Source organism: Gouania willdenowi, chromosome 6 (genome assembly GCF_900634775.1).
Source record: "Gouania willdenowi chromosome 6, fGouWil2.1, whole genome shotgun sequence".
Lineage (NCBI taxonomy): Eukaryota > Metazoa > Chordata > Actinopteri > Blenniiformes > Gobiesocidae > Gouania > Gouania willdenowi.
In genome coordinates, this window is record NC_041049.1 from 19401337 (window position 1) to 19426141 (window position 24805).

A 24805-nucleotide genomic window follows, 5' to 3' on the forward strand; every position below is an offset into this window, starting at 1 on the left:
CAGTCACAGTAAAACTGCACAAATAAATCAGCAGGAAAAAAAAACATACGGTAATATTTACACACAAAGAAAATCAGATTTACAGTCAAATTTCAAAATAAAATACATCTCACGTTAGAAAGAAGATAATAAGCAGCTGCCTACTGGATTTATTAAGACTACAAACAGTTTGTGGGATTTCTGGGATAATTCACATATCAAGACTGACATTAGAAACTAACATAATCAGTGCAAATGATTTTCTCCCATTGACCTCAGCTTTGATAATTATCTAGATATTTAATATCTGAAGCATAGCAGCAGGAGTTGTTCAGAGAAATGTAAAGAAGACATCAATACTAGTTGTTGTTGATAAAACATAGAGCAGTAGTGGTGGGAATGGAAGGGTAGCTCATGATACGATGCACGATAAATGGTTCGCGATAGAGATAATCGATATATTGCAAGAAAATCCCACAACAACACATGACAGTATTTGTCGCAAAGATAGAAAATAGTCGCAACACTGATTTTCTCTGTTTATTTACTGTGACACAAACTGAGATAAAGCACCTGAACAAAAAGTGCACGAAGTCAAATTTTAGTAGCTTTTAAAAGTCAGACAAACCAGTAGAACTTTCTGTTTTATTGTCCCATCCTCCCAAACCCCTTTACCCACTGAAGATGTAAAAACACTGCTATCTCTTAGGGCTGCACAATTAATCGTGATCACAATTTTGGTTGTCATGATTAAATAAACCTGATCTTCGGCAAAATTTACATTTATAACACGGGCTCTGCACTCTGGAATAGTGTATTCATTCAGTTAGCCTTTGGTACATTTTTTATTATTGGGTTAATTTTTTTAATATTTTTTTAAATTATAATTCTTATTTCGAGCTTCATTTTGCACTATAAACTGTTCACATATTGTTTGTTTAAAAGTAATGTAATAAAAACAGTTTTTTAAACTGTGTTTTTATTTGCAATCTATAACATACAAACAACTTACAAGCGTAACAAAATATAAACAAAAGCAATAATTTAACAAAAGGTAAACATAAAAACTGTTTTTTTTTTTTACCAAATATGACAAATAACTGTATTGTAATTGTGATGTACAATATTGATATTAAATACTTTTGCGCTTTCTGAGAGGTCTTGGGTATTTATCTTTTATACACTATATATTTATTTTTTATTATCTATTATTGTTTAATTGTCTTAATTATTTCATTATATTAGATTTTTATTTGAATTAAATTTACTGATTTCATAGCATTGTATCCACATCTCAAAATTTTTTTAGGTCTGCTTGAATGTTTTCATACTGTTGGCATTTTCTTTTCAATCATACTTGATTTTTGCCATTTATCGTGAACATCATTTTGGCCATAATTGTGCAGCTCTACTTTTTCTGTTGACATCTTTTCCCCTTCCTTAACTCACTCAGTGCCATTGACGAGATAACTCGGCACTTCAAATACAAACGCTCAGTGCCATTGACGAGATAACTTGTCATTTGCAATTTTTCACAGTGATTACTAGAAAATACCCCCAGCCTGTGAGCCAGATTGCAAAATAATAGGTGACATGTAGGAGGTAGCAGCGCACCTTTGGATAAGAGATCATCCGTGCTCAGCAGAGCTCAGAGGAAAAGGAGGAAAGGTGTACAAGACAGAAAATGGCGCTACGTACGAGTTGACGTTCCCAGCAGCGCACACTCGACCAGAGCATGTGTGGAACTCATGGATAATGTGGCGATGGTGAGATAAAACAATATAAAAAAACGGGGAATGCAGTGGCACTCTGTATGCCCGGGAGGAGGAAGTTGCGTGTGTGACGGGAGAGAAAGTTGGAGGAACGCCAAAATACAGTAAGATCTCAGTTTTTTGCTCTGAAACTGAAGATTTGTGTAAAACTTGCTCTATTCAAACAAAATATATAGTTTCATGAGAACTCATTTGTAGAAAAAAAAACAGTGTTTTTTGTTGTTTTTTTTAATTACTAATGATAGTTTTGTTTGCAAATCTTTTTTTAAATTACAAATCCATTATTTTTGTTCGCAAAACTTTTATTTAATTTCAATTCCATTTTTTGTTGGATTGCAAAAAAAACACACATTTCTCTCCATACTGATTTAGTAACTAGTAGTGGCCTCACGGACTTGACTTAGTGTTGTACAAAGTAACCAATCAGCCCAAATAAAACAATAACTTGTGACAGTATTCCTCCTGTTACTGATTCACTATATTTTAAATATTATTATTAATATGATAATTGGAGAGTGGAAGCACATTTTATAAGAAACAGCGATGGTAATGCTGTAACTTTATTGTAAATAGTTGAAGGCTAACTCGCCTAGCATTGCAGGGTTGCAATACTTGTTAAAAGCTGAGCAAACTGTAAGTTTTTAGGCTCATAATTCCATGGATAGGAAGTAGAATAAATGTGTTTAGTAAGGCATTATGGACTAAATAAATTGTATTCAAAATGGTCTAAAATTAGGAATATGCTACAGATTGACCATATCAACCATTTCCTGGAAGCTTAGCAGTAACATCTGAAGATTAAGGCTATGTAGAATGGTACACACACGCCTGAAATGAAATGTTACAGAAGATGAAGAGACACAGTTTAGACGTACTAAATTACAGAGAAGTTCTCCTTGCTTTGTTTTGGAAAAACATAATAAAATCTCTTTCATCAGTTGATTTGGATGAAGAAAAGCAGATATAGGAAGATCCCCCATCTTTTTAATGTTGAGAAGCTTGGATGAATACCTGTTTGAAACTGAAATCATGACCTGATTTAGCAGGAGAACCTGACAGCATTAAAGTGGAAAGAAAACCCTAAAATAGAACTTTACAGCCAAGTATCATCAATGTTTTAGGAATACCTTCGGGTATAAACCATCACTGTCTTTGTAGAAGAGAAGTTCTTCACCACAAAAAGTCAGCAATCCAAAGATCATTTTGAATATTCCATGTTGGGGCCAGTCTGTATGTTTTTATCTACTTTGTCAGAGTCTGAGATATACATCATGGTTGTCCCTCTTCTAGAAATCCTTTGGCTTCCCAAATCTTTACTGTGTGATCACTGTGGACAAAAGAAATATTAAATATTATACAACAGTTAGTTCCGACCAAATGATTTGACTGAACAACAGACATTCCAATAGTGCTGATATAGAGCAACAGCAGCACCACGACTTCTTATGGATCATATCACTCACACTGCACAGCTGATCTAAATAACATTAATTACCGTTACACGTTGGGCTACACACTGTAGTACACTGTCACTATGTTCACACAGCAGGTCTTAATGCACTATTCAGATTTTTTCAAAAATTCAGATTTTTTCTTGTGTACGGTTGTTAATATTACATATTAAATGAGTCTTCAATCATTTTGGAGTATGAACGGAATGCAACATTGAAGTGACACGTGTGCAGAAAGGTCGTAAAGTGACACATTGTCATTGCCTAATCCTCAGATCTTTTCCTTTCAACTCATATGCAAAAGCGCGTCTACATCTGGTCGGCCTATTTTACGACAGTCCGTGTACTATTTAAAAGGTTGAAACCCTGCAATTTAAAAAAACCAAAACGACACGTGCAACATACTGATCTGTATAGGAATCTTACACATCGCTTTTCCTCTTGATATCTATTTATATCTGCGCCTTATTTTTTTAAATACTACCTACTTTATGTAAATACTTGCTGCCGTTTTTTTTTTATCCTGCAATACGAGTCAATGCAACAAAATTTCAATGACAATAAAGAAAGTCTAAGTCTAATAGTTACAAAATTATGTTTTGAGAGAATTCCAATGTTGCGTATTGTGTTTTTATCTGTTTTTGTGTATATCGTCTTGCAGTGGTTTTTGCTTTTTTTTTTAAACGAACAACTAAAAACATCACAAAACAGTCACATATTTACCTGCATACTATTAAAGGGTCCATGTTGAGCTAAATCAACTTTCTGTGCTTTAAACATCATAAAGTGCTATTAGGGCTTCATACACATGCCCAAAGTGTTTTTCATTGATTCCCTCAATCATTAGTTAGAGGGTGATTTGTTCCTTTCTTACTGCAGGGTGAGCCCAAACACCTCGCTCCAATTTGATGACGCTTTCCCATTTCAATGACAAATTTGACACAACACTGAGCTGGAGAAGCCGCGCCTCCAGGAAGCTCTCTGCCGTGATTGACATGTCAACAGACATGCCCACTAAGGTGAGCATTTCAGCATCCTTCACGCAGTGCTATGTATGTATTTTCTACAGTCTATGTATGTACTGGTGAACGCCCCGCCCCCACGCTCTGTCTAGTGTTTATAAAGCAGCTTGAGTTCGGTCCGTCTATAGACACGCCCACTCATGAATATACATAAGTAGGCTGCAAATCAGCCTGTTTGTGTAGAATTGCTCAGAAAGTGACTTTTCAGTGGCTAAAACTCTGGAAAACAGGCGATAAACCTCAAATACTATGTTTTTGGGGTTCTTAGAACAAATGAGTGAAAAATAGCATGATATGTGATCTTTATAATATTTAACTAACGTTGTGTGTTTACATTCAAATATCGTAGCGTGTGCTTTCTACTTGAGGAACTACTTTTGTTGGCAGAATGATTAAATAAACAAATCATAATCTTTTGTCAATTATGACTGTTAACTAGGGATGTAACGATTCACTCAACTCCCGATACGATTCGATTCACGATACTGGGTTCACGATACGATTCTCTCACGATTTATTTCACAAAATGGGACTGTAGACAAATTTTTTTTTTGGGAAAAAAACTAGAAAATACTGTATTATTTTCCTTTTATATTTCATTGTCAAAAGAATCCCTTGATAAACTATTCAAAACAATGCAATTTAACTAAAAATAAATCTTGAATGAAATAAATAAAGGAATAATACAAATGAAAATGAAGCCTATTAATTTAAATTCTGGTTCTATAATAAACAATGCAAAACTGCATAATAGTTCTTTTTCTTTTAAAAGTGCAACTGAAAATGTATTTTGGGCCTTAACAATTGGACTTTAAAAAAAAAAAACACTGAGGTCGTGCTGTTGTGTGAAATATCTACGACCAAATCACACCAGTGCTGATATTTCGGCACGACCTGAAGTGTGATATTGCTTAATTCCCTCTCGCTATCTCAGCATCATGTGTGTTCAGTGACTTACTCAGAGGCTGTGAACAGTTGGGTGCTGTTGGTGGTCAGGCCGTTGATGGGGCTGTCGTGTCCCTGGAACTCACCCAGAGGTGACAGTGAGTCTGTGTGCCAAAGACGTAGCAACCCTCCTCTGCACCCACTAAGCAGCACTGGAACACCCGGCACCACGCCAAGGACACTGACCCAGTCGGCCTGGGCACTCACACACTGCTCCATACAAAAACAACACACACAGAGCATCTTTTCAGTCATCTTACGTCAGGACAAATTAATGGGAATTTCAATTGTCATCTTACCTGTAGCAGCTTTTTGCTTCCCAAATCCCACTTTTTAATATTATAGTCTCTTGAACTACTGTAGAAAACGTCTCCGTGCACGACTAAGGACTCCACACTTTCCTGATGGGCGGGGCTAAAGGTGTGGCTGCAGCTGATGCTACCCTGGGCACCTTCTGCCACCTCAAACATCTAGGAAAGCATGCACATATATTCACAGGACATCCACAACAATAAACACTACTAAAAGTGTGTGTGCAGTTTCCTACTTTAACTTGATGGTCTTTGGAGCCAGTGAGCACCATGTCCTGGCCATTGCCCAACTTTTCCACGGTTACACACGTGACAGGCCCCAAATGACCTGTCAGCTTCCCTGTAGACACAAATCTATAAAATAGAAGCAGTAATTACTTCAAATAGCAAAAAAAACCAAGTTGTTTAGGATTTTTACTTGGTGGATGGCGCAAAAAGAAAAAGAAAAACAAACCAGAAACAGTATAATAACAATAACAAGAAAACATAGTCATCAACAGGAACAAGGGCAATAACGCCAGCAAAAATAATTGCGTGCTTCTCATTTTCGAAATCCATCACGGTATTGATACCCTGAAGCCAAATTTGGTTATCCTATCTTAAACAGTTTCTAAGAAAAGCTGTCCCCTTTGAAGATACCTCGAACAGAGTAAAAAAAAAAGGTAACAAGGGCAATAACTCCGGAAAAAATAATTGTGTGCTTCTCATTTTCAAGCTCCATCAAGGTATTGATACCCTGAAGCCGCACACCGAATTTGGTTATCGTATCTTAAACGGTTTCTGAAAAAAGCTGTCCCCATTAACTTGGACGGACGGAGCTCAAACCTATATCCTCCTTCACACTTTGTGGCGGGGGATAATAATAAAAAATATAACGATGAATATAAATATGAACATACATGCAAGTAACATATATACAAGTATTAAGTAAGGTTTGAAATAAATATCAACTGTGACAAGTCTTGAGTTTTCAGGTGAAAACACATGATCAAGAGAAATCTGCAAAAGCAACAACTTTAAATAAAAATAAACAAAAATAACAATATGTTTTAAACTGAGTTAGTTATAATTTTAGTTTAAAAAGAACCACATAAAAGCACCAAATCTCCGCTTTGCCAGATATTAGCAGTTATCTGGATCAGTGACCTTGATCATGGAGGCTTTTTGGATTTTTTTTATGTATTTCAGTTGTTTTTGGGTATTTTTTCTGTTTTTTGTGCAATTGTTAGCGTTGTATTCTTTTGGTGTCATTTTGTACATGTGTGGTTGTTTTGTGTGTCTGATGTCCTCTTATGTGTATTATGAGTCTTTTCGGTGTATTTTTTTAATCTTTTTTGTGTTTTTGTTGTTGCTTTGTGTATTTTTCTTGTTGTTGCTTCGTGTGTTTTTGTTGACATTCTGTGCATTTTGGAGTTATTTTGTGTATTATGTTGTGGTTGGAGGATTTGTCTTGGGGGTCGCACAGAATTAAACCCCCGGGTCGCCAGTAGCCCATATCTGTTCTATGGTGTAATGTCTATCTTTGGTTCAAATTTTGTAAAAAATTTCTTAAGCACTTTTGACATAACAGAAAGAAACAAACAAATGGCGGTAAAAATATAACCTCCTGAGCAATGGTAAACAGATTAGTGGCCCATGGTTGCTCAGGTTGAAGATTAGCTGGAGGGAATAAAATATGATCACATCTTGCTGCGACCTACTTGCGAAGGTCCCACATGCGCACGGCGTTCCCAGCAGCAGCGTACAAGAAGGATCCAGATGGGTTGAGGGCAATGTGGTTGATCTGACTTTCTCCAGGTGGAATAGATAAACTCCGAGCTGACGAACACATTTCCCCCGAGCCAACCTGGCCTGAGGACCTAATGTACAACAAAACCAATCAAAGATGAAGCTTAGAAATGTGGTCGGTTTTATGATTGGGTTCAAGTAGAAAGACGTGCACTCACGTGAGTGTGCGGATGCACTTGGCCGAGTCTCGTATGTCCCACACTTTTATGTAAGCAGTGGAAACAGTGAAGACAAGACTAGAAGTGTATCTAAAACATAAGGACGAGCACAGGCAGTATTAATAACTGGGAATGTTTAGATACAGGACGTGCTAATCTCTATTCTCGTACCTGACGGACACCACACTGCTGGGGTGGTCCGCGAGAGACATTATCTCCTGACCCGTCACCAGGTTCCACACCTTACACGTACGATCTGAGACCAAACAACATACGGATGATTTATAAACTTTAATGGATGCTTAAGAGACAGTAGCATGGTAGCTTTTACCTTTAGATCCTGTAAACAGCAGGTCATCAGTGGCATCCACACAGAGAACAGGCTTTGTGTGGCCCTCAGCTACGCACACACACGGGAGTCTGGCTCCTCGGATCGTCACAGGGTTGATCACACCTCTAAGGACATATTTTTCATACTCAGCTTATTTATCTCAAACAAAAACTATCAAGTTACTCACTTTTGTTTAAAAAAAAAAAACAAAATCTGTAAAGCAGTAAAGATTAAAATAAGGCTTACCTGTTGCCTTCAAACACTGGCGACTCCTCCGACCTGAGGAATAAAACATATCAGTATAAACTGACGTAATGTTTTTATAACATTTAAAAAATATATACATTTATGGGAACAATTTGGTGAGTGATTTAATCTACAATGACACTTTCTTTTTATGATGATAAATATAATATATTAATATGAATTATTTCATGAGCTACTTACTCTACAATGACATACATAAAAATCTTCACAATGATAGATATAATACATTAATATGAACTACTTGAGCTTCTTGGTGTAAAATGATGTGCATAATCTTTATACAATGATAAATATAATATGTTAGTATTATCAATAAGATACCCATCATTTAAATAGCTCTTAACATCTTTGTTGTTGTCTATGTATGTTTTTTTATGCCTTTTGGTCACATGATTGTCACATGATCTCTCTTGCACAGCGCATGTTTTACTTAATCATGTCCTGATGAAGATTCCGTGAGTTCAAACGTGTCGACAAGACATCCCTGTATTAAATATAGGAGTTTACACCTCAAGAGTGCGGGATTGCGGGGTCTGTTCGGTGTCGGTCTTGCAGGGCGTGGGGGTGCCTCTCCCCTTCGGGTGTGGCTTGGTGCTGGCCTTGTCTCCTAGTGGTCTTAAGGGCCGTCCCCGCAGCATGTGATCAGGCCGCCCCAGTGTGGGGGGCGGGCACGCTGGGGAGGTGCTGGAGTTTGTGCCGGGGTTGGGGTGGGGTTACGTGGCCTTTCGGGATGATGCTGTTTGCCGGGGGGGTGGCGCTCGCTGTTCCGGTGGTTGGGGGCGCTTTCAGTCCCCTGGTGGGTCTGTCTTGCTATCTGCAGGCCGATGGGTGGATCCGGGCGCCCTTGGCTAGGAGCTGCTATACCACACCAGGTGTGTGCCGTTGGTGTGCCTTCCTCTTGCGGTGGCGGCCGTCAGTTGGTCGCTCGCTGGTGAGGGGCGTTGCCTTATGGCTTGTGCTGTCCGGTGGGGCCTGGGCTGCTGCCCTGCTCGATGGTGGCTGGTTTGATGGCTGGGGGGGGGGGGCTCTCCCTGGGGAGTGGGGGGCGGTGGCTGCCACTCGGCCTGGGATCTCTGGAGAGTCTGGGGGGCTGCTCGGTCGTGGGTGGGTGGCCTGGGGCTCCTTGGCAACTGCTCTTTCTGCTAGCCTGGCTGCATCTTCGGGCCCGCTTGGGTTTGCAGAAGTGGTTCTTGCACAAACATTGGCCATGGATGCCCTGGCATGCCTTGGACTGTGGGATAAGCTCATACTGGGCTTAACTTTAGACACGTAGATCCCAAATACCAGTATAACCACTCACTCCTTTGCTGGTGCTCACTTTTTGAATGTTTCCGCAAGATGATAAAAAAGGAGTTGATATGAAGGAACGTCTTAGGACATGTTGTATATTTTGTTCTGTCTTTATTAGTCTTCATGTTTTATTTTCCTCTGGAGGAGTTTCTACAAAATACAGACTTTGATCCAGAGTTAATTCTGACAGCATATTTGAATTTAGTTGTAGTCATAGCCTTTTGACTAAAACGCAACTTAATTTTTGACAAAATTTAGTCATCAGGATTATTTCATTTATAGTCTAGATTTAGTCAACTAAATGACATTAGGAGTTTTGTAGACTAAATTGGTGACAAATTACGTCAACTAAAATTTAAAGTATAAGAAGAGTTTATGCATTTTTTAAAGATTTAATTAGCATTTATCAACCTGATATCATAATGATGTACTTTATTGATCCCGGGGGGAAATTAGTTTCTTACAGAGGTTCGAGAAATATTACAGATGAAAAGAAGAAAGGCTTAACAAAGAAAAGAAAAATAAGAAAACGTACATAATTAAGTAAAAGACTGTTATTTAAATAAGGAAAAGACTGTTCATAGACTAAAAGACAAATAAATACATACAAATAAATACACATATATTTGACGTGAACAATACATAAAACCATATCTTACACAATCATCTTACTTCCTAGTGGAGTTTACCTCATCCTGAGATCGATTATGAGCTACTAAAAAATTAATTTTTGCTAATTCCACTGTGAGTTTTGCAACTTCCGTCATGCTGAGATTGAAAATTAAATTTCAAAGCTAATTTTCAAAGCTAATGTTGAATGGCTCCTTTCTTGGGGAATATATTTTTAAAGAATGTATTTTTCCCTTCATTAAATTCCCATTTCTAAATATGAATAGGAATAGTTTATTCTCCAAAAAAACATGATTATAATATACATTGCAATACATAGCCTAATGTAACTTTACAATAATAGGCTGTTGTATTCATATAAATCTGATCATGACAATCATATTTTTTTATCATTGGTCAACTGATGTGATCTTTTAAGCATTTTTTAAAATCAGTACCGTAATCTCTGTGCATGGCTAATCCAGCACGGGTACATCTCAGTACGTAGCAGTCACGTACTGAGATTGTTAGAGAATCTCAGTACGGAGGTAAACTCAGACCGTGACACCGGCATGTTCCGACTTCCACTCAAAAAAGGAGTTTTGATTGGATACCTTTCAAAAAAAAGCTGAGTTTTAACTGGATTTCGTCCCATGTGAACATTATAGCTTCGTTTTTACTAGTTAACGTAAATATCAATACATTCTGATACAGTTTTGTTCACATGTATGTTTTTAATTAGTCAGTCTTTTTATTTAAAAAAAAATAAAATGACTGTCAATAAATAAATAATAAGATGTCAATAAAATGACCACTGCTCTAATCTCCTCTGCTCTCACTGTGTCTAACTTACGCTGGTTTGTAGTCGTGGGCTCTGCTCCTGGTGTCTACTGGGCTAACTGGAGTAGCCTGAGTGGTTCCCGGTACTTGTGACACAATTGATAATTTCTCTTGCATTTTCCTGCGGTTTAGTGGCGAGCGCTCCAGTTGTCGTCTCTCACTCCCAGTAGGTGATCGAGTCCCACTGCTGGAAATAATCAAAGTTTGTACCCGGTACTGGGAAATGCTGAGACTTGAACATCATTTATTGGCACACTCACATGCCAGCTGCTCTGGCAGACAGAGCAGATGGGGAAAGAGCGTGCTCTCTGTCAGAGGTCTGACCAACACCATGACCGTGCATGTCTGCCGCTCCCTCCGCGCGCTCGCTGAGAGGGAGTAAAGGGGCGTAGAAGTCTCCAGTGGGGGATTCACAGAATCCATCTCCACTGCTGGCATATAGCAGCTCCATCTGGGTGGTGGTCCGCCTTCGGGCCTGAGAACCAGGGACAGTATGAAACAACAAGCACTAGATTTACTCGTTGCATATCTACCACAAATAATATGAATGAATGAATGATGTTTATCTTCCGTACCTTGCTTCTCGGCTTTGTTTCTCCACATAATTTCATTAAATCTGATGCCAGTGTGCTGAAACAGGGTGAATAAAAATAAATCTCTTACTTACTTAATTACTTACTCAATATCAGAGGTAAAAGTAATGGATTACAAGTACTCAAAGTAATGTCATTTAGTTGCTTTTATGGGTATTTTCTTTAAAGTTTCTAAATGAGTCATTTTACATGTACTTAAAGTTGATATCCGGAGTTTCTGAGAAATCTATGTTTATGCATGATTCCTTTGAAATGCTAAAAAATACCTAACTAGTCTTTTACTATGGTCTACTTCGACATCGAGACGTTTCTCAGAAACTCCTGATATCAGCTTTAAGTAAGTTTTAAAAGAAGTTAGTTACATTTCTACACCCAACCGTTACTGTGTACATTATTATTTTTTGTTTTAAATAAATGAATGGACATTGAAACAACAACAAAATAAAATGACCAGACAACAATCAAGTGCATCACATCATAGCTGACCAATCAGATTAAACGTAGTGCAGTGTTATAGTTCATACATTTAGAGCCGTAGAATGTTTTTAAATCTTGAATTGAATTTATTGGTGTTAATTTGAAAAAATAATTGTACATTTTGAAAAACCTTTTATTTTATACAGATGCCTTTGTGGAAAATAAATTAAGTTCCAATTGTGCAAGATTTGGTTTCTTCCTTTTTAAGTTTATACATGAGATGTTTACTGTATGTAAGGGAACCGTGGCAAGATTTATTACCAACAATAAACGTGGGGGGTGAAAGTAATTAGTAACTTTTACTGAGTACTATTTATTTGAGCTGCTTTTTACTCGTACTTGAGTATTTTATGTATGACTTACTTGTACTTGAGTACAATTTCAATCAAGTCACAGTACTTCTACTTGTGTAGGATGTATAAATGTGTGTTACCTTCCGTCAGTTGCGGGACTGGGTGTCGACTCATCACTGCTGCTGTCGTCCCCATTCTCTGCATCATGAAAACACACATTTACAGTGTTCATTTAACACATTTAAACGTTCTGAAAGCTAAATATCACAAAGGGATTTAATCTAGTTCCCCACAATAATGGGTTATAATAATTGCACGTTCAGGGGCAGCATAACAACACACACAATAACGAATCAGACACACAATCTGCTGTTAAGATTTAGTAAATGGACTTGATTTATATTTAGTGAGCACCATCTTGATGACCCGCTAGCAGGGAGGGGTTACACAGACTAGTTAGTTAAACTATCGACGCACACAGCAAGGTTTCTGTGTTTGGATCCAGAATATTGAATCAAAATGTGAGTTTCAACTTTAAGAATCTGCAGAATACACAAAATAGGCCTTTTATTTTTTAGGCCTTTTTGCATCTTCTTCTGCATGTCACAGAGACCATTGCCCTCTTTTATCAACCGTTGATACATATGGATCTGAGCGTATGACGTGCGTTCGAAAATATTCACGCAAGCTTCGGTTTTTATCAATTCTGACATGAGCGTGCGCTACGATCAGATCTCACGTCATGTCTGACCTCGTGTACGCAAATCTGAGAGCGTGGATTGTGGTTCAGCATAGCAAAATGTGAGTGAGACTGCACATAAAATATTAAACAAACCTCAGCTGTCATTTAAGCATAAGCAGACACACAGTCAGAACAGATCATATTAAAACGTATTAAACAAAATAAAATGACTCTTAAAACAGCTCATGTTATTACAGATACCACTTTTTTGGTTTTACTTCCACGGAATACCGGAAATCCCCGCTGGTAAACTGTCCGAGCAGGAGCACATAGTTTCACCCTCGTCATATCCATGTGTCTCTCCAGGATCTCTGCTGTGAAGTGGCTCGCAGCGCACACAGGGGGGCAGACTTCACCTGCTCGAGAGCTGATCTTCATCCACAGAGCGTTGGAATTAGGGATGCCACGATACAACCTTTTCATTTCCAATATGACACCGATATTGCAGCCTTGCGTATCAGCCGATACCGATATTGAACCGATACGATATCAGCATGAATCATACAAACTTGTGTTACTTTTTTTTTTTTTATAAAAAAATATAATTACTTATTTTGTAGTGTGGAATGTTAGAAAAGATTTGATCAAGTGATGTCACTCAAACAGAGAACAATAATCAGCAACAGTAGATATGAGAAAAAGTGACCCATTTATTATTATCCAATTGGTTACATACATTTTAACCTTCAACATAACATCTACAGTATTCTATAATTGAATAAAATAAATAAAAATGAATTGCAAAAAAAAAAAAAAAAAAAAAAAATCGGAAATTTTAATCCGATATTCGTTTTCAGGCCGATATCGATATCGGGACACCCCTAGTTTGAATGAGCATCCTACTGTAAGTCCAATTTTCACACATTCACCTCTGATGTAAGGATGCCAATTTTCATCTTGTAAATGTTTCTTTTTTATTTGACCTCAGTGGGCGGGGCCTCCAAAACAAGAAGGCGTAACATGTTAATGATGATCAAATTCAGTCGCAACATTTACCAACACCCGATCATTTGTACGCTGGGATTGGGTCATCATAAATCACACGACCAAAAGTACACTCAAATTTGCACGTCTTTTCATGCTAGGTTGATAAATGAGGGCCCACATGGGCGTCGCCTTCTCCAACACATCACATTTGCTTTGTACTCGTTTACTCACCTACTGACAGGTAACCTAGTTCTGATTTCACATGAACACAGCAAAGGAAGACAAACAAAATCATTTTATTTACAGCTTCAATATTTAAGGTTTTAGGAAAATTTTCCAGAGGCCGATCAAAACAAAAAGTGGATGAACAAAAAAACAGTTTATTTGTCCTGATCAATCAATTATTTTATCTGTATTTTTTTTTCGTAACTCCAAACTCCAATGCAAAATTTATATCAAAGTTATTTGACGTACTTTTTGCAAACAAGCCTGCAATAATTGTATGGACCACCAGGGAGATCACGATTGATAGTTTTCGTTTTTTAACATTATTTTTGGCAAAAAAGTAAATAAAAAATAACAGAGAAACAAGGAGGCGTGTAGCATGTGGGGCGTGTGCGTCACCTTGCAGAGCGCTGCCCAGCAGTGCGTCCAGCTCCGGGTTAATCTCAGCTTTCTCCTTCAGCATGTGGAACAGCAGCTGGTTCTGAGTGGCACTGTTGATCTCCGTCTGCTTTAACCTGCCCTCCATCACCTTCAGCTGGGAGTCTTTCTGAGCCGCCTGCAGACCCTGACAAACATGCAGAAGGCATTCGAGTTAACTCTAAATCGCTTCAGCTAAAGACACATTTAAAACTCCCGAATGCAGGCAAACCAAATGATGCCATGAGTTCATTAGACATCAGGAGGAAATTACTTCCATTTCTTCCTCTGCCTCACTCATCTCTCCAAGGCCTAATGTGTTTCCTCTGCGCATCAATTAGGCTCCATTAAAAGTAATCTTATCTCACCTAATTGAGGCTTAACTGAATCAAGTAGTTCTACTGAATTCAGTTTTATGTAGCTGTAATGGTTATGATCAAAACAAGGAAACAACAGAAAAACAGAAAGTATACACCTGCCACACTAGATCATCTGTGGTTCTCAACCTTTTCAGCGCTCAACCCCCAAAATAAAGGTGCCAGAGACCGGAGGCCCGCACTGTACCTGAAGATGGTTGAACACAGACATGAACATTGATCATGTGGAGACAGGGCCATCTATAAAGGGGAATAAAGGGGAGAGCTTTTTGGGGCCCATCAATAAAGTCAACAAAACTATGGTCCATTGTTCTATGAAGCACATTTATTTATTTATCTGAATAATATCCACGGTTAACCAGGAACTTTATCAATATTTGTTCCATAGTATATCGTAGTCATCTAAAAGATGTAAATGATTGTTTTAATCAGAAATAAAATGGGTTAAAGTAACAAAAAAATGGTGGAAAAGGTGGTGAAATGGTTAAAATTAGAGTGGCCAAAAACGGACGGAAAAAGTGGTAAATACGGTCCAGAGTGTCAATATTGGAACAATTGGTAAATAATGGGCATGACAAATTGTGAATGTGGTTAAATTGGCAAAAAATAAGCATGAAATATGGTTATAAGTGACAATAATGGGTCACCATATGTGATATTAGATGGGAAAAGTGATGGAAGGGGTTTATAAGTGCTAAAAATGTCTAGAAAGTGGAAAAATGTGCAGAAAAGGTTTTAAAAGAGGCAGACATGGGAGTAATGTTGCAAAAATGCTTTAAAAGGAGCAAAAATGGAAAATAGGTCAAAATATGGCAATATTGGTGTTGTGGCAGAAAAATGGTTAAAAAAAAATGTTCATAGTTTCTTTAAGGCATCTGGCGACCCAAAATGGGGTCCCGACCCCAAGGTTGAGAACAGCTGCACGTGAACACATATTGAAGCAGTATTTAGACATGTATAAATCAGAAGTTTGACTATTCAGGAGTTATGTGCAGATGCACTCCATTAGAAGGGAATAACAGCAGGTACCTTATTGATGGCCATGGTCATAAAATGGTCCAGAAGGAAACGAGCTTCTGAGAGGTTACAGGAACCAATCACAGAAGCGACGCCCACTGTGTCTCCTTCTTCCTGTAACCCACAATGATGTGATGTGATCAAACAAGACGTCTAATAGGTGAATAAATAATCCTGCAGCATTTTTAGACTCAGTGGCTCCAAGTGCTGTGCACTGTTTTGCTAAAATAGGATAAACTTTTCCAATCAGGCACTTTACATTCGCTCTGCTATCTTTGGCAGAGGGTAAATTGCACTATTGACTTATTCAAAATGGATTCTGGATGGATAGTGTGTCTGTCTGTGGTGAGTGTGGGCTTTGTTTGTCAGGTTACATTGGTTCCAGGGAGTTTTCTTACAAAGTTTGGAAACACTTTACTTCAAATTTTATACATAAGGCTGACATTACGCTGTCATTATCCATCATTAGCATAAATAAGGGGTCATTAAGACGGTCATTAAGTTTCATTTGCTAAATTATGACACTTTTGGAGCTATGTTGGAATTTTTGAGTCAGGTAAAGGGATCTAGTGGGGTCATGCTGCGTTCACACCGGATGTATCACAAAATGTTCCTACGTATTGATTACATACAAAGTCAATGGATAGATGCGTCCCGGATGCAAAATCTTACCAGTGCGGCTGTTTCGCATGACGAAAGACAATCAGAGTCTTTGTTGACACAGACACCGGTCTGTTCACCCATTCAACCATGGAGTAGAAGCTGTGTGTGACCACCTGGAGCTGTATGACACGGCCTTTATAACATTAGCCGCTAATCACACTGGCTTTTTTCACTGGTAGTTTATGTTTGTGAGAGGAGAAAAAGGAACGCAGCTCCTTGCTTCAGCAGGCAGTGAAACTCACCAAGTTGGATGTGTCGCTGGTGGGCGGGGCTTCGCTTCAGACGTGCGTATGATGCGAATGGGGACATTTTTTGATCATGCTAACGTTTTGTACGGCAGATGCGTTCGCTGCCGCAGAAGACGCATTCGGTGTGAACACAGCATTGGGGGTTAGGGCAGAGATGGGCAACTTCTGTCACAGCAGGGGCCACAAAAATGTGATTGTCTGATCTGAGGGCCACATTATCAACATTTATGCTAGCATTTAGAAGAAGGCAGTGGCGTAGCAATATATCAACATTCTATCCATACGCAGTGCCCCTCATTGCCCAGTTTAGGTCACGTGACTAAGACTAACCCTAACCGTAAACCTGACCGTAAACCTAACCCTTAAAATTGTTGCAATATAAGGTTATAATCTAAACCTACCCCTAAGACGCTACATACTTGTACTTCGGTAAACGTACCAATAGCACCAGGGGCTGTCCGTACGGCAACCATACAAATAGACACTGTCTAAGAAGAATGACCAATTTAGCACAAGCTTGAAAATACATTGTGCATTTTTAAATTAATTTTGTAGATTTTCTCACCAATATGGTGAATTTTTGTTATATTTTTCTGCTCTTTTTGTAATTTTGTGTGTATTTTCTGTCATTTTCTGTTATTTCCTTTTGTATACAGTATGTTGTTGTTTTTATAGTCATTTATTGTGTTTTATGAATACCTTTTTGTTTTGTCATTACTTTTTGTTCTTTTCTTCATATTCATTCATTTTGCTTCTTGTTTCCTGTGTTTCTGGAGTTTTGTGTATTAGTAGTATTAGTATTCGTATATAGTCTTGTTTTTCATATAACCTCCAACTTCATGAATCACAGTTTTGTTTTGGGGCCACATAAAACTAGACAGAGGGCGACATGTAACAAAGGGTTAGGGTAACAAATGACACTTAATGACAGCCTTCATGACATTATTTATGCTAAGGACAGGTGTCATGTCATAAAAATGATAGCCTTAATGTATAAAAATTTAGGTAAAGTGTTTTTTTTTTAATCTTCCTGCAGCAAAGCAAAGACACAAATCTTTATTATTTCTCTCCTCAGCAGTGCCAGCACATTGTGTGATCTAAATAACTGTTTAATCTGAACCGTACACACCCTGTTCATACTGCCCTCATTCCTGGAAAGAGGTTAGAACAGGCACACATTGTTATCCTAAAGCTGCTGGAAAAAAAACAATTAGTTTTTTCAATCAAATAAAAACATAGTGTAGGCGTCATAGATCAATACATTTCAAATAATTTGCTCAGAAAAAGATGTAAACGGTTCAAAATAGACCGAAAACTAGAAAAAAATGGTGCTAAGCGAATTACTTTTTCTCCTTGTCTGGCAAAGAAACACAAGAAATCTTGATAAGAATTAACACAAAAAAAAAACACTTATATGCATCCGTCTATGGTACTCCATATCCCACAATGCAAGGGGTGAAACTTTTCCAACAATGCCAATAAGAGAGTGTTTACAGTGGATATGAAAACAAACTTTAGAGCATTAATCTTAACCTTTTACATCTTTTATTTTCAGACAAATGATCTTTGATTTATTGATAATGAGGCTTAATCTGATTAAAAAAAGAAAATTGTTTCCAGCAGCTTTAAATTTAACTTGGGTTTCTTTTAAACCAGTGAGAAATGTCTATTTTCCGTGTGTGAGTCTATTATTCTTTAGTTTTTAACATTCATCATGTAAAAATATTGAACCTGGGTCAAATTCACTTCTCACTAACTGGTTTCAGCCCAGACAGTGTTGGTAAGTGTCCAATCACTGTTTATCACTGCAGCACAACTATGGGCTCATTTCAGTGAGAGAATAGAAAGGATTGTGAACAGTTCCTGACCTTGGCCTCCTCCATCTGCATTATGTTGGCCTGGCAGTCTGCGATGCTGTCGTTAATGTAGTCAATGTTGGCGCTCAGAGATTCCAGCTCCTCGTTCAGGGAGGCCAGGGATCGGTCAGCGTCTGCTCCGTCCATCGTCATCTTTTCTCTCTTTCTGGACACTCGCTCCCTGCGCCTGGTCAGATCCTCACGTTGCTGGAAAAAAATACAATTGTCATTTCTGTTTTGATTTTATTAAACTAGTACAGTGCCCGAGTACATACTCTGTACTCTGTAGTGTTATAAAAAAGGTATATTTGTGGGTACAAAGTAAAATAGTGTGCGCAATTTCCCTGGTTTATTTCTATGGGACATGTACATGATAAATGTATTTGTTTTGTTTTTTTTTAATCATTTTTGTATTTTTGTCGTTTGGTGTATTTAGCTGTAATGTATGTTTATTGGAGTCATTATCTGTATTTTTGTATCATTCTGTTGTCTTTTTGTAAATTTTTTGTATAATCATTGTTTTTTGTTGCCATTGTAGTGTGATTCTGGAGTCATTTTATGTATTTTTGTACGTTTTTGGTATAGTTTTGTGCATTTGTGTTGTCATTTTGTGTATTTTTTGCACAAGTATTTAGTTTTTTACTCCTTTTCATGTTTTTGCTGTCGTTTGGTGTATTTTTCTGTAATGTATGTGTTTTGGAGTCATTTTGAGTTTGTTTACAGTTATTTTGTCGGTTGTTGTAATTCTGTATGTTTCTGGAGTCATTTTGTGTATTTTTGTACTTTTTGTTATTGTTTTGTGTACTTTTTGTCAACAAATTGTTTAGTTTTTTGTTTTATGTGTGGTGAGGGCATGTTTTGAGGTGTGTGTGTGTGTGTGTGTGTGTGTGTGCGTGTGCATGCACGCTTTCTCCACCCGTGGTGTTTTGATTTGATTAAATATCCGCTTTTTGGCTGGATGTTTATTATTTTCCATGACATTACTTCAATCAGCCTTTTTTCCTCTGTTCAGTGGGAATTCTGTCATTCATAAAAGGAGCAGCATTTTAACATGTGTTATGCCTCATGGGGCACTTGTACTGCAAGCTGACTGATCATCCACTCTGACTGAAATGTTAAGAACAATCATTGTATTGTATTGTATTGTATTGTATTGGTTTATTTGAAAGGGGACAGTGCAATTTCATATAACCTATGAACAAACATGGCTAAAAAAAGCCAGAATTAGCCAGGAGGCTATTTTTCATCTGTAGTCCCCTGGCCAAGATGTAAAAAGGCATTAAAATACAAGCATGACAATACATGTACAAGTCAATAACAACAATGACAGTACCAGTTACAATATTAAAACACACAAAAAACCTGCTACAATATTAAAACACACAAAAAGCACGTGTTCAAAAGGCTACGTTATCTAGTACAATACAATGCAGTGCAACATGCTCGACTTTTAATGTTGGCAGACGTACATGTTAATAAGACAAATTTTCAATTTTTTTATAAAGGCCTTGTAATAATCAATTATTGAAATGCCTTTTTTTTCCTTTTCTTTTTTTTTTTTGATGCATATTCTGCTTACTCTGCCCTGTTTGGGTCTTATTCTGCTTGATAATAATTGATTAATACATAAAATAAACTAAAAAGAATTTTTAAATAAAAACAATTAAGAATTAAGAATTAAAAAAACAAAAAACAAAAAAAAAACAAAGCAAAAACAAGGCAAAGAGAAAATAATTTCTTCCCATCATGGCTGTATAAAATATACAGCACAAAGTGAGTAAATTACCAATTCTGCTTAGTTTGCCCTGTCCGGGTCTTATTCTGCATGCTCTTATATGTTCAAGACTAAAAAAATGAACAAAAAGAAATAAATTAAAAATGATTAAAAGATATATAAAACTACACTACACTAAATAAAGATTAAAAACAAGACTAAAAAATGAAATATTATTTAAAAAACTAGACTAAAATATAAAGGAGTAAAAAAAAAAAAAAAACTCCCCGTCATGGCTGATTTTTTTTCTTCTAAACCCGCAGTGGTCCTAATCCTCTTCCATAGAATATACAGCACAAAGTCAGTAAATTGCCAATTCTGCTAACTCTGCCCTGTCTGGGTTTTATTCTGATTTAATGATTTAAAAACAAAACAAAAACAACAAATACACTAAATAATAAATATTAAAAACAAGACTAAAAAATTTTAAAACAAGACTAAAATAAAATTTTAAAAAAGGATTAAAAAAAACAGGTTAAAAAAGGCAAACCAAAAAAAAAAAATCTTTCTCCCCGTCAGAGCAGATTTTTTTTTTTTTCTAAACCTGCAGTGGCCCTAATTCTCTTCTATAGAATATGCAGCACAAAGTGAGTAAAAAAACAGCCATTATCACTGAACTGTGCAATGATAAAGTCCTATAAAGTCCCATAGCATAACATAACCGCTGGAGCAGACATTTACTGGTTCAATAAACAGGAAGAGAGTCAAATTCTGATGTAGCTGATTATGATTTACAGTCCACATAAACAGGACTGAATCATAACATAACCTAACCACTAAAGCGGACATGGGCTCGTCTGTGAACAGTCGCATTTACAGACCTTGGAGTCGCTGTTAGCTTACCAATAAACAGGAAGAGATTTGTCACTTTTATAATAAGTATTGACTATAGACCACTGGGAGTGAGGCCCAAGACCAAGACAGACTGACTTGATAATAATGCATCATGTTTTTCTGCAGTCAGTGCCTTCTCCTAGTCCTTCTGTTTTCTCTATTTCAGGTGTCGTGAAGCTGATGATGGCAGTTCCTGATCTGTGGTTCAACTAGTCTGGGACACTCTGATGTTCTATCTCTCTATCCTGTTCTGTTGGTCCTTCTGTCCACTAACCCCAACCAGTCACAGCAGATGGCTGCCACCTCTGAACCTGGTTCTGCTGGAGATTTATTCCTGTTAAAATGGAGTTGTTTCTTCCCACTGTCGCTAAATGGTTGTTCATGTGGATCTTGTTGGGTTTTTTCTTTCTTATTATGAATTTTAGATTTTGATAAGCGCATTGAGATTACTTTGTTGCAATTTGCACTATACAAATAAAATTAAATTGAATAGTTTATTGCCGTGTGTTGTTGTGTTGAGGTGTTTTAAACATATACCATTCTATATGTCACCACACTGTTACCTTCAGAAGTCGGTTCATATCCGTCTCCATGTTAGAGATGGTCATCCTCTGCATGATGATGTCAGTGATGCGTCTCTCCAGTGCCTGCCACTTAGCCCTGGCTGTTCTGTTCAGGTAGATTCCTCCCATCCGCACAGGAGAACTCCTAGAAAGGGAAGCAGGATTCTACTGTGGACTGTTGGGACACGCTGGATTGATGAAAACACCATGATGGTTGGTACCTGGCTCCGTTGGGATGGTTTGCAGCAGCGGGTCTCATCCTCACTGGGATGCTTCTCTGTGACGGCTCCTGGACAGGATCAGGTGTTCCTGGCTTCCTGCTCACCTTCCCTGATACAGGCCTCACCTGTCGCCTCAGAGCTGTTACCTGTCCACACATACAGTAGTTTCAACATTAAAGTCAAAAAGAAAAACACACACACATACAGTATATATGAACATGACTAACCTCTTCATTCTTTCTGCGAAGGATCAGATCCTGTTGCCTCTTCTGTGCTTCAAGCTGCCTCAGCTGATGCTGTAAATAAAAAAGGTTTATCATTTAAAATTAAGCTGTTTGTTATCATTTCACTTATTTTCATTTAGAGACTATTCTTTTTGACCTGTAATTGCTTTTATTTTGTTTTTTTCTTTAATCTAAAAAAGCCATATCATAATGACACTATGCAGAGGGGAGGACATTTTCTGGCACATTTCCAGGGGAACTTAAACTCAGGAATTTTGGGAATATTCATTAGTAATGGGTTTTTTTTTATTGAAAATAAGAGGAATTGGGGGAATTTTTGCTATTATTTTAGATAATACTAAAACACATTTGTCCAACTATAATTAACATCGCTGTTAATAAGGGACAACCTTTCATTTAGTAAATTCCCTGTTTGTTCCTGTTTAATTCCACGGAAATTTTCCACATGAAAAAATGTCTAGAATTTGGCAACCCTAGTTGAAATGTTATGTTTTTTGGAATGTAATTTTTTCAATCATTCAATATATTATATTCAACCAGGTAAAACCTCCTTAACAAGCATGACCTGGCCAAGACGGCAGCACAAAAAAAAAAACATAATTGTTACACAAAACACAAATAAAATGTGGTCACGCACTATAGGAGAGCAAGAGGGAGGTATACATGGGTGCAAATATTTTTGTTTAGGAACGTAAACTCAGGAATTTTGGTAAAATTTGGGAACAATTTATTGTAATTAACTGAAAATGTAATGTTTAATAACTGATGCTAATATTTTAGATAATGCTTAAACATATTCCTCCAATTATATTTAACATCCCTATTAAGGGCCAACCTTTAATTTGATAAATTCCCTGTTTTTTCCTATTAATTCCCATGAAAATTGAAAATTCCTGGAATTTTGCAACCCTAATTGAAATGTTGTTTTTTAAAAGTATTATTTTAAATGGATACTAACATTTTGTTTTGATATGATACAATTATTTAAAGTTACTCCTATTTCCTGGTTAATTTCAATAAATAAATCCCATAAAACGTTAATATTTTTTAATATTCCCCAAATTATCAATTCAATTTAAAGAATTTACCAAAATTTTTCTACCCCTTTGCAACCATAAATGACATATATACTAAATATACAGGTAATTTTTTCTGAGGCGTCTCAGCAGCATGTGATGATGATGTTGATCATTTGTTCCTACCTCAGCTCTACGATGGTCCTTCTTCAGTGAGGCGATCTCCCTGTTCCTCCTGCATTCTGCAGCCCTGCTCCTCTCCTGCTGCTCCTTCATCTGACGCATCAGCGACACCTAGTGGCGACACAGCGTGACAGCAGTAAGTAAAAACCACGTCAAGACCTTAATGTTGGAGAAATAAGAAAAAAGAGGTGACGTAGTAGTACTTTGGTCTTCTTCATCTCATTCACGTCCTGCTGGAGTTTCTTGAGCTGTTTCTCGTACTGCGACTGGCTCTTCAGCAGGCGAGCGTGCTCCTTCTGAGCAGACTGGAGCTTCTGCAGCTCTTTGTTCATGGAGCTCAACTTCCTCTCGTACTCAGCGCGGATTTTTTTGGCCTTCTCCTCTGTACCTGACTCCACTGAGCCTGGAGGCCATGAAAAACAAGATGGAGCTGCTTTTATGTCCTGAGAAACAATTCTAACCTTGAGATTTTGAAGAATTTAGTAGAAAGTAGCTGCTTAATGTATTTTTATTATTATTATCATTGATAGCAGGTCCCACAGATTCTACCCAATCATTGAGGTGAGATCGATAAAATAATCTAAAATAATGTTATTATCTTAAATCAGACCTGGGCAGCTGGCGGCCATATGAGGCCCTTGTTCCAATCTTGTGTGGCCCCTAAAGTTAATGAATAAAATGACTCCAAAGATTGTACAAAATTACAAAAAAAAAAGACTGTCAGTAGACAGCAAAAAAACAGCTGTGGAAATACACAAAATGACAAAAAGAAAAAAAAACACAAAATGACAAAAAAAATGTATGAAATGAAAAGGACATTTTAAAGTACGAAAAGAAAAACACACAAAATGACAACAGATATGCCCAAAAATGACAAAATGACTAATTTCACACAAAACAAAAACAAACACATAATGGAACCAAATAGCACAGAACAGCAACAAAAACACCAAACCCTTCTTTGTTCTTTCTTGTATTAATGCTCAGATTGGTTATTATTGTTAATGCTGACATGAATGTTGAAAATGTGGCCCTTGGATCAGACACTCACATTTGTTTGGCCCCCGCTGTGATCGAAGTTGCCCACCTGAGTTACATCTCAGTCGTTGGGTAAAAACTATGGTCACTTTTGGTTCTCGCTTGGCTCGTTGACTGATATGTCCCTATAAAAGCAAGGAACGTCTGACTGTGTGTGGGGGGGGGCGCATATCTCCCAGATGCAGTGTCTGTTCGACCTGAAACTTTTTTAAAAGCTTGCACACACACGTGTGTGCATCCATTATTTTGGACTTATTTGGTAATTCAATTTCAAAAAGTTTACTATCAATTTATTTTGAAATCACTGTGAAATCAACGCGGGTTACACCGGAC

At 37.4% G+C, this 24805-nt stretch overlaps 1 protein-coding gene across 3 annotated transcripts in view; it reads right to left on the minus strand.

Annotated features, from left to right (window-relative positions):
* Positions 1 to 1643: 1643 nt before the first annotated feature.
* Positions 1644 to 24805, minus strand: part of LOC114464586 (kinesin-like protein KIF21A) — a 68915-nt gene continuing 45753 nt past the window's right edge. For 2 of the 3 annotated variants that reach the window (XM_028448934.1, XM_028448932.1), the window contains 21 exons: positions 23638 to 23837; positions 23438 to 23545; positions 22218 to 22286; positions 21991 to 22136; positions 21770 to 21914; positions 18611 to 18805; positions 15844 to 15945; positions 14420 to 14585; positions 12267 to 12324; positions 11339 to 11393; positions 11024 to 11238; positions 10777 to 10950; positions 8004 to 8036; positions 7758 to 7882; positions 7598 to 7682; positions 7427 to 7516; positions 7181 to 7339; positions 5717 to 5834; positions 5469 to 5639; positions 5183 to 5379; positions 1644 to 3078 (listed from right to left, as the gene is read on the minus strand). In XM_028448934.1, the coding sequence (XP_028304735.1) occupies positions 3021 to 3078; positions 5183 to 5379; positions 5469 to 5639; positions 5717 to 5834; positions 7181 to 7339; positions 7427 to 7516; positions 7598 to 7682; positions 7758 to 7882; positions 8004 to 8036; positions 10777 to 10950; positions 11024 to 11238; positions 11339 to 11393; positions 12267 to 12324; positions 14420 to 14585; positions 15844 to 15945; positions 18611 to 18805; positions 21770 to 21914; positions 21991 to 22136; positions 22218 to 22286; positions 23438 to 23545; positions 23638 to 23837 (2669 nt within the window). In that variant the 3' untranslated portion in view covers positions 1644 to 3020. The remainder of the gene's footprint in view (positions 3079 to 5182; positions 5380 to 5468; positions 5640 to 5716; positions 5835 to 7180; positions 7340 to 7426; positions 7517 to 7597; positions 7683 to 7757; positions 7883 to 8003; positions 8037 to 10776; positions 10951 to 11023; positions 11239 to 11338; positions 11394 to 12266; positions 12325 to 14419; positions 14586 to 15843; positions 15946 to 18610; positions 18806 to 21769; positions 21915 to 21990; positions 22137 to 22217; positions 22287 to 23437; positions 23546 to 23637; positions 23838 to 24805) is intronic. The other variant, XM_028448933.1, reaches the window with a different exon arrangement.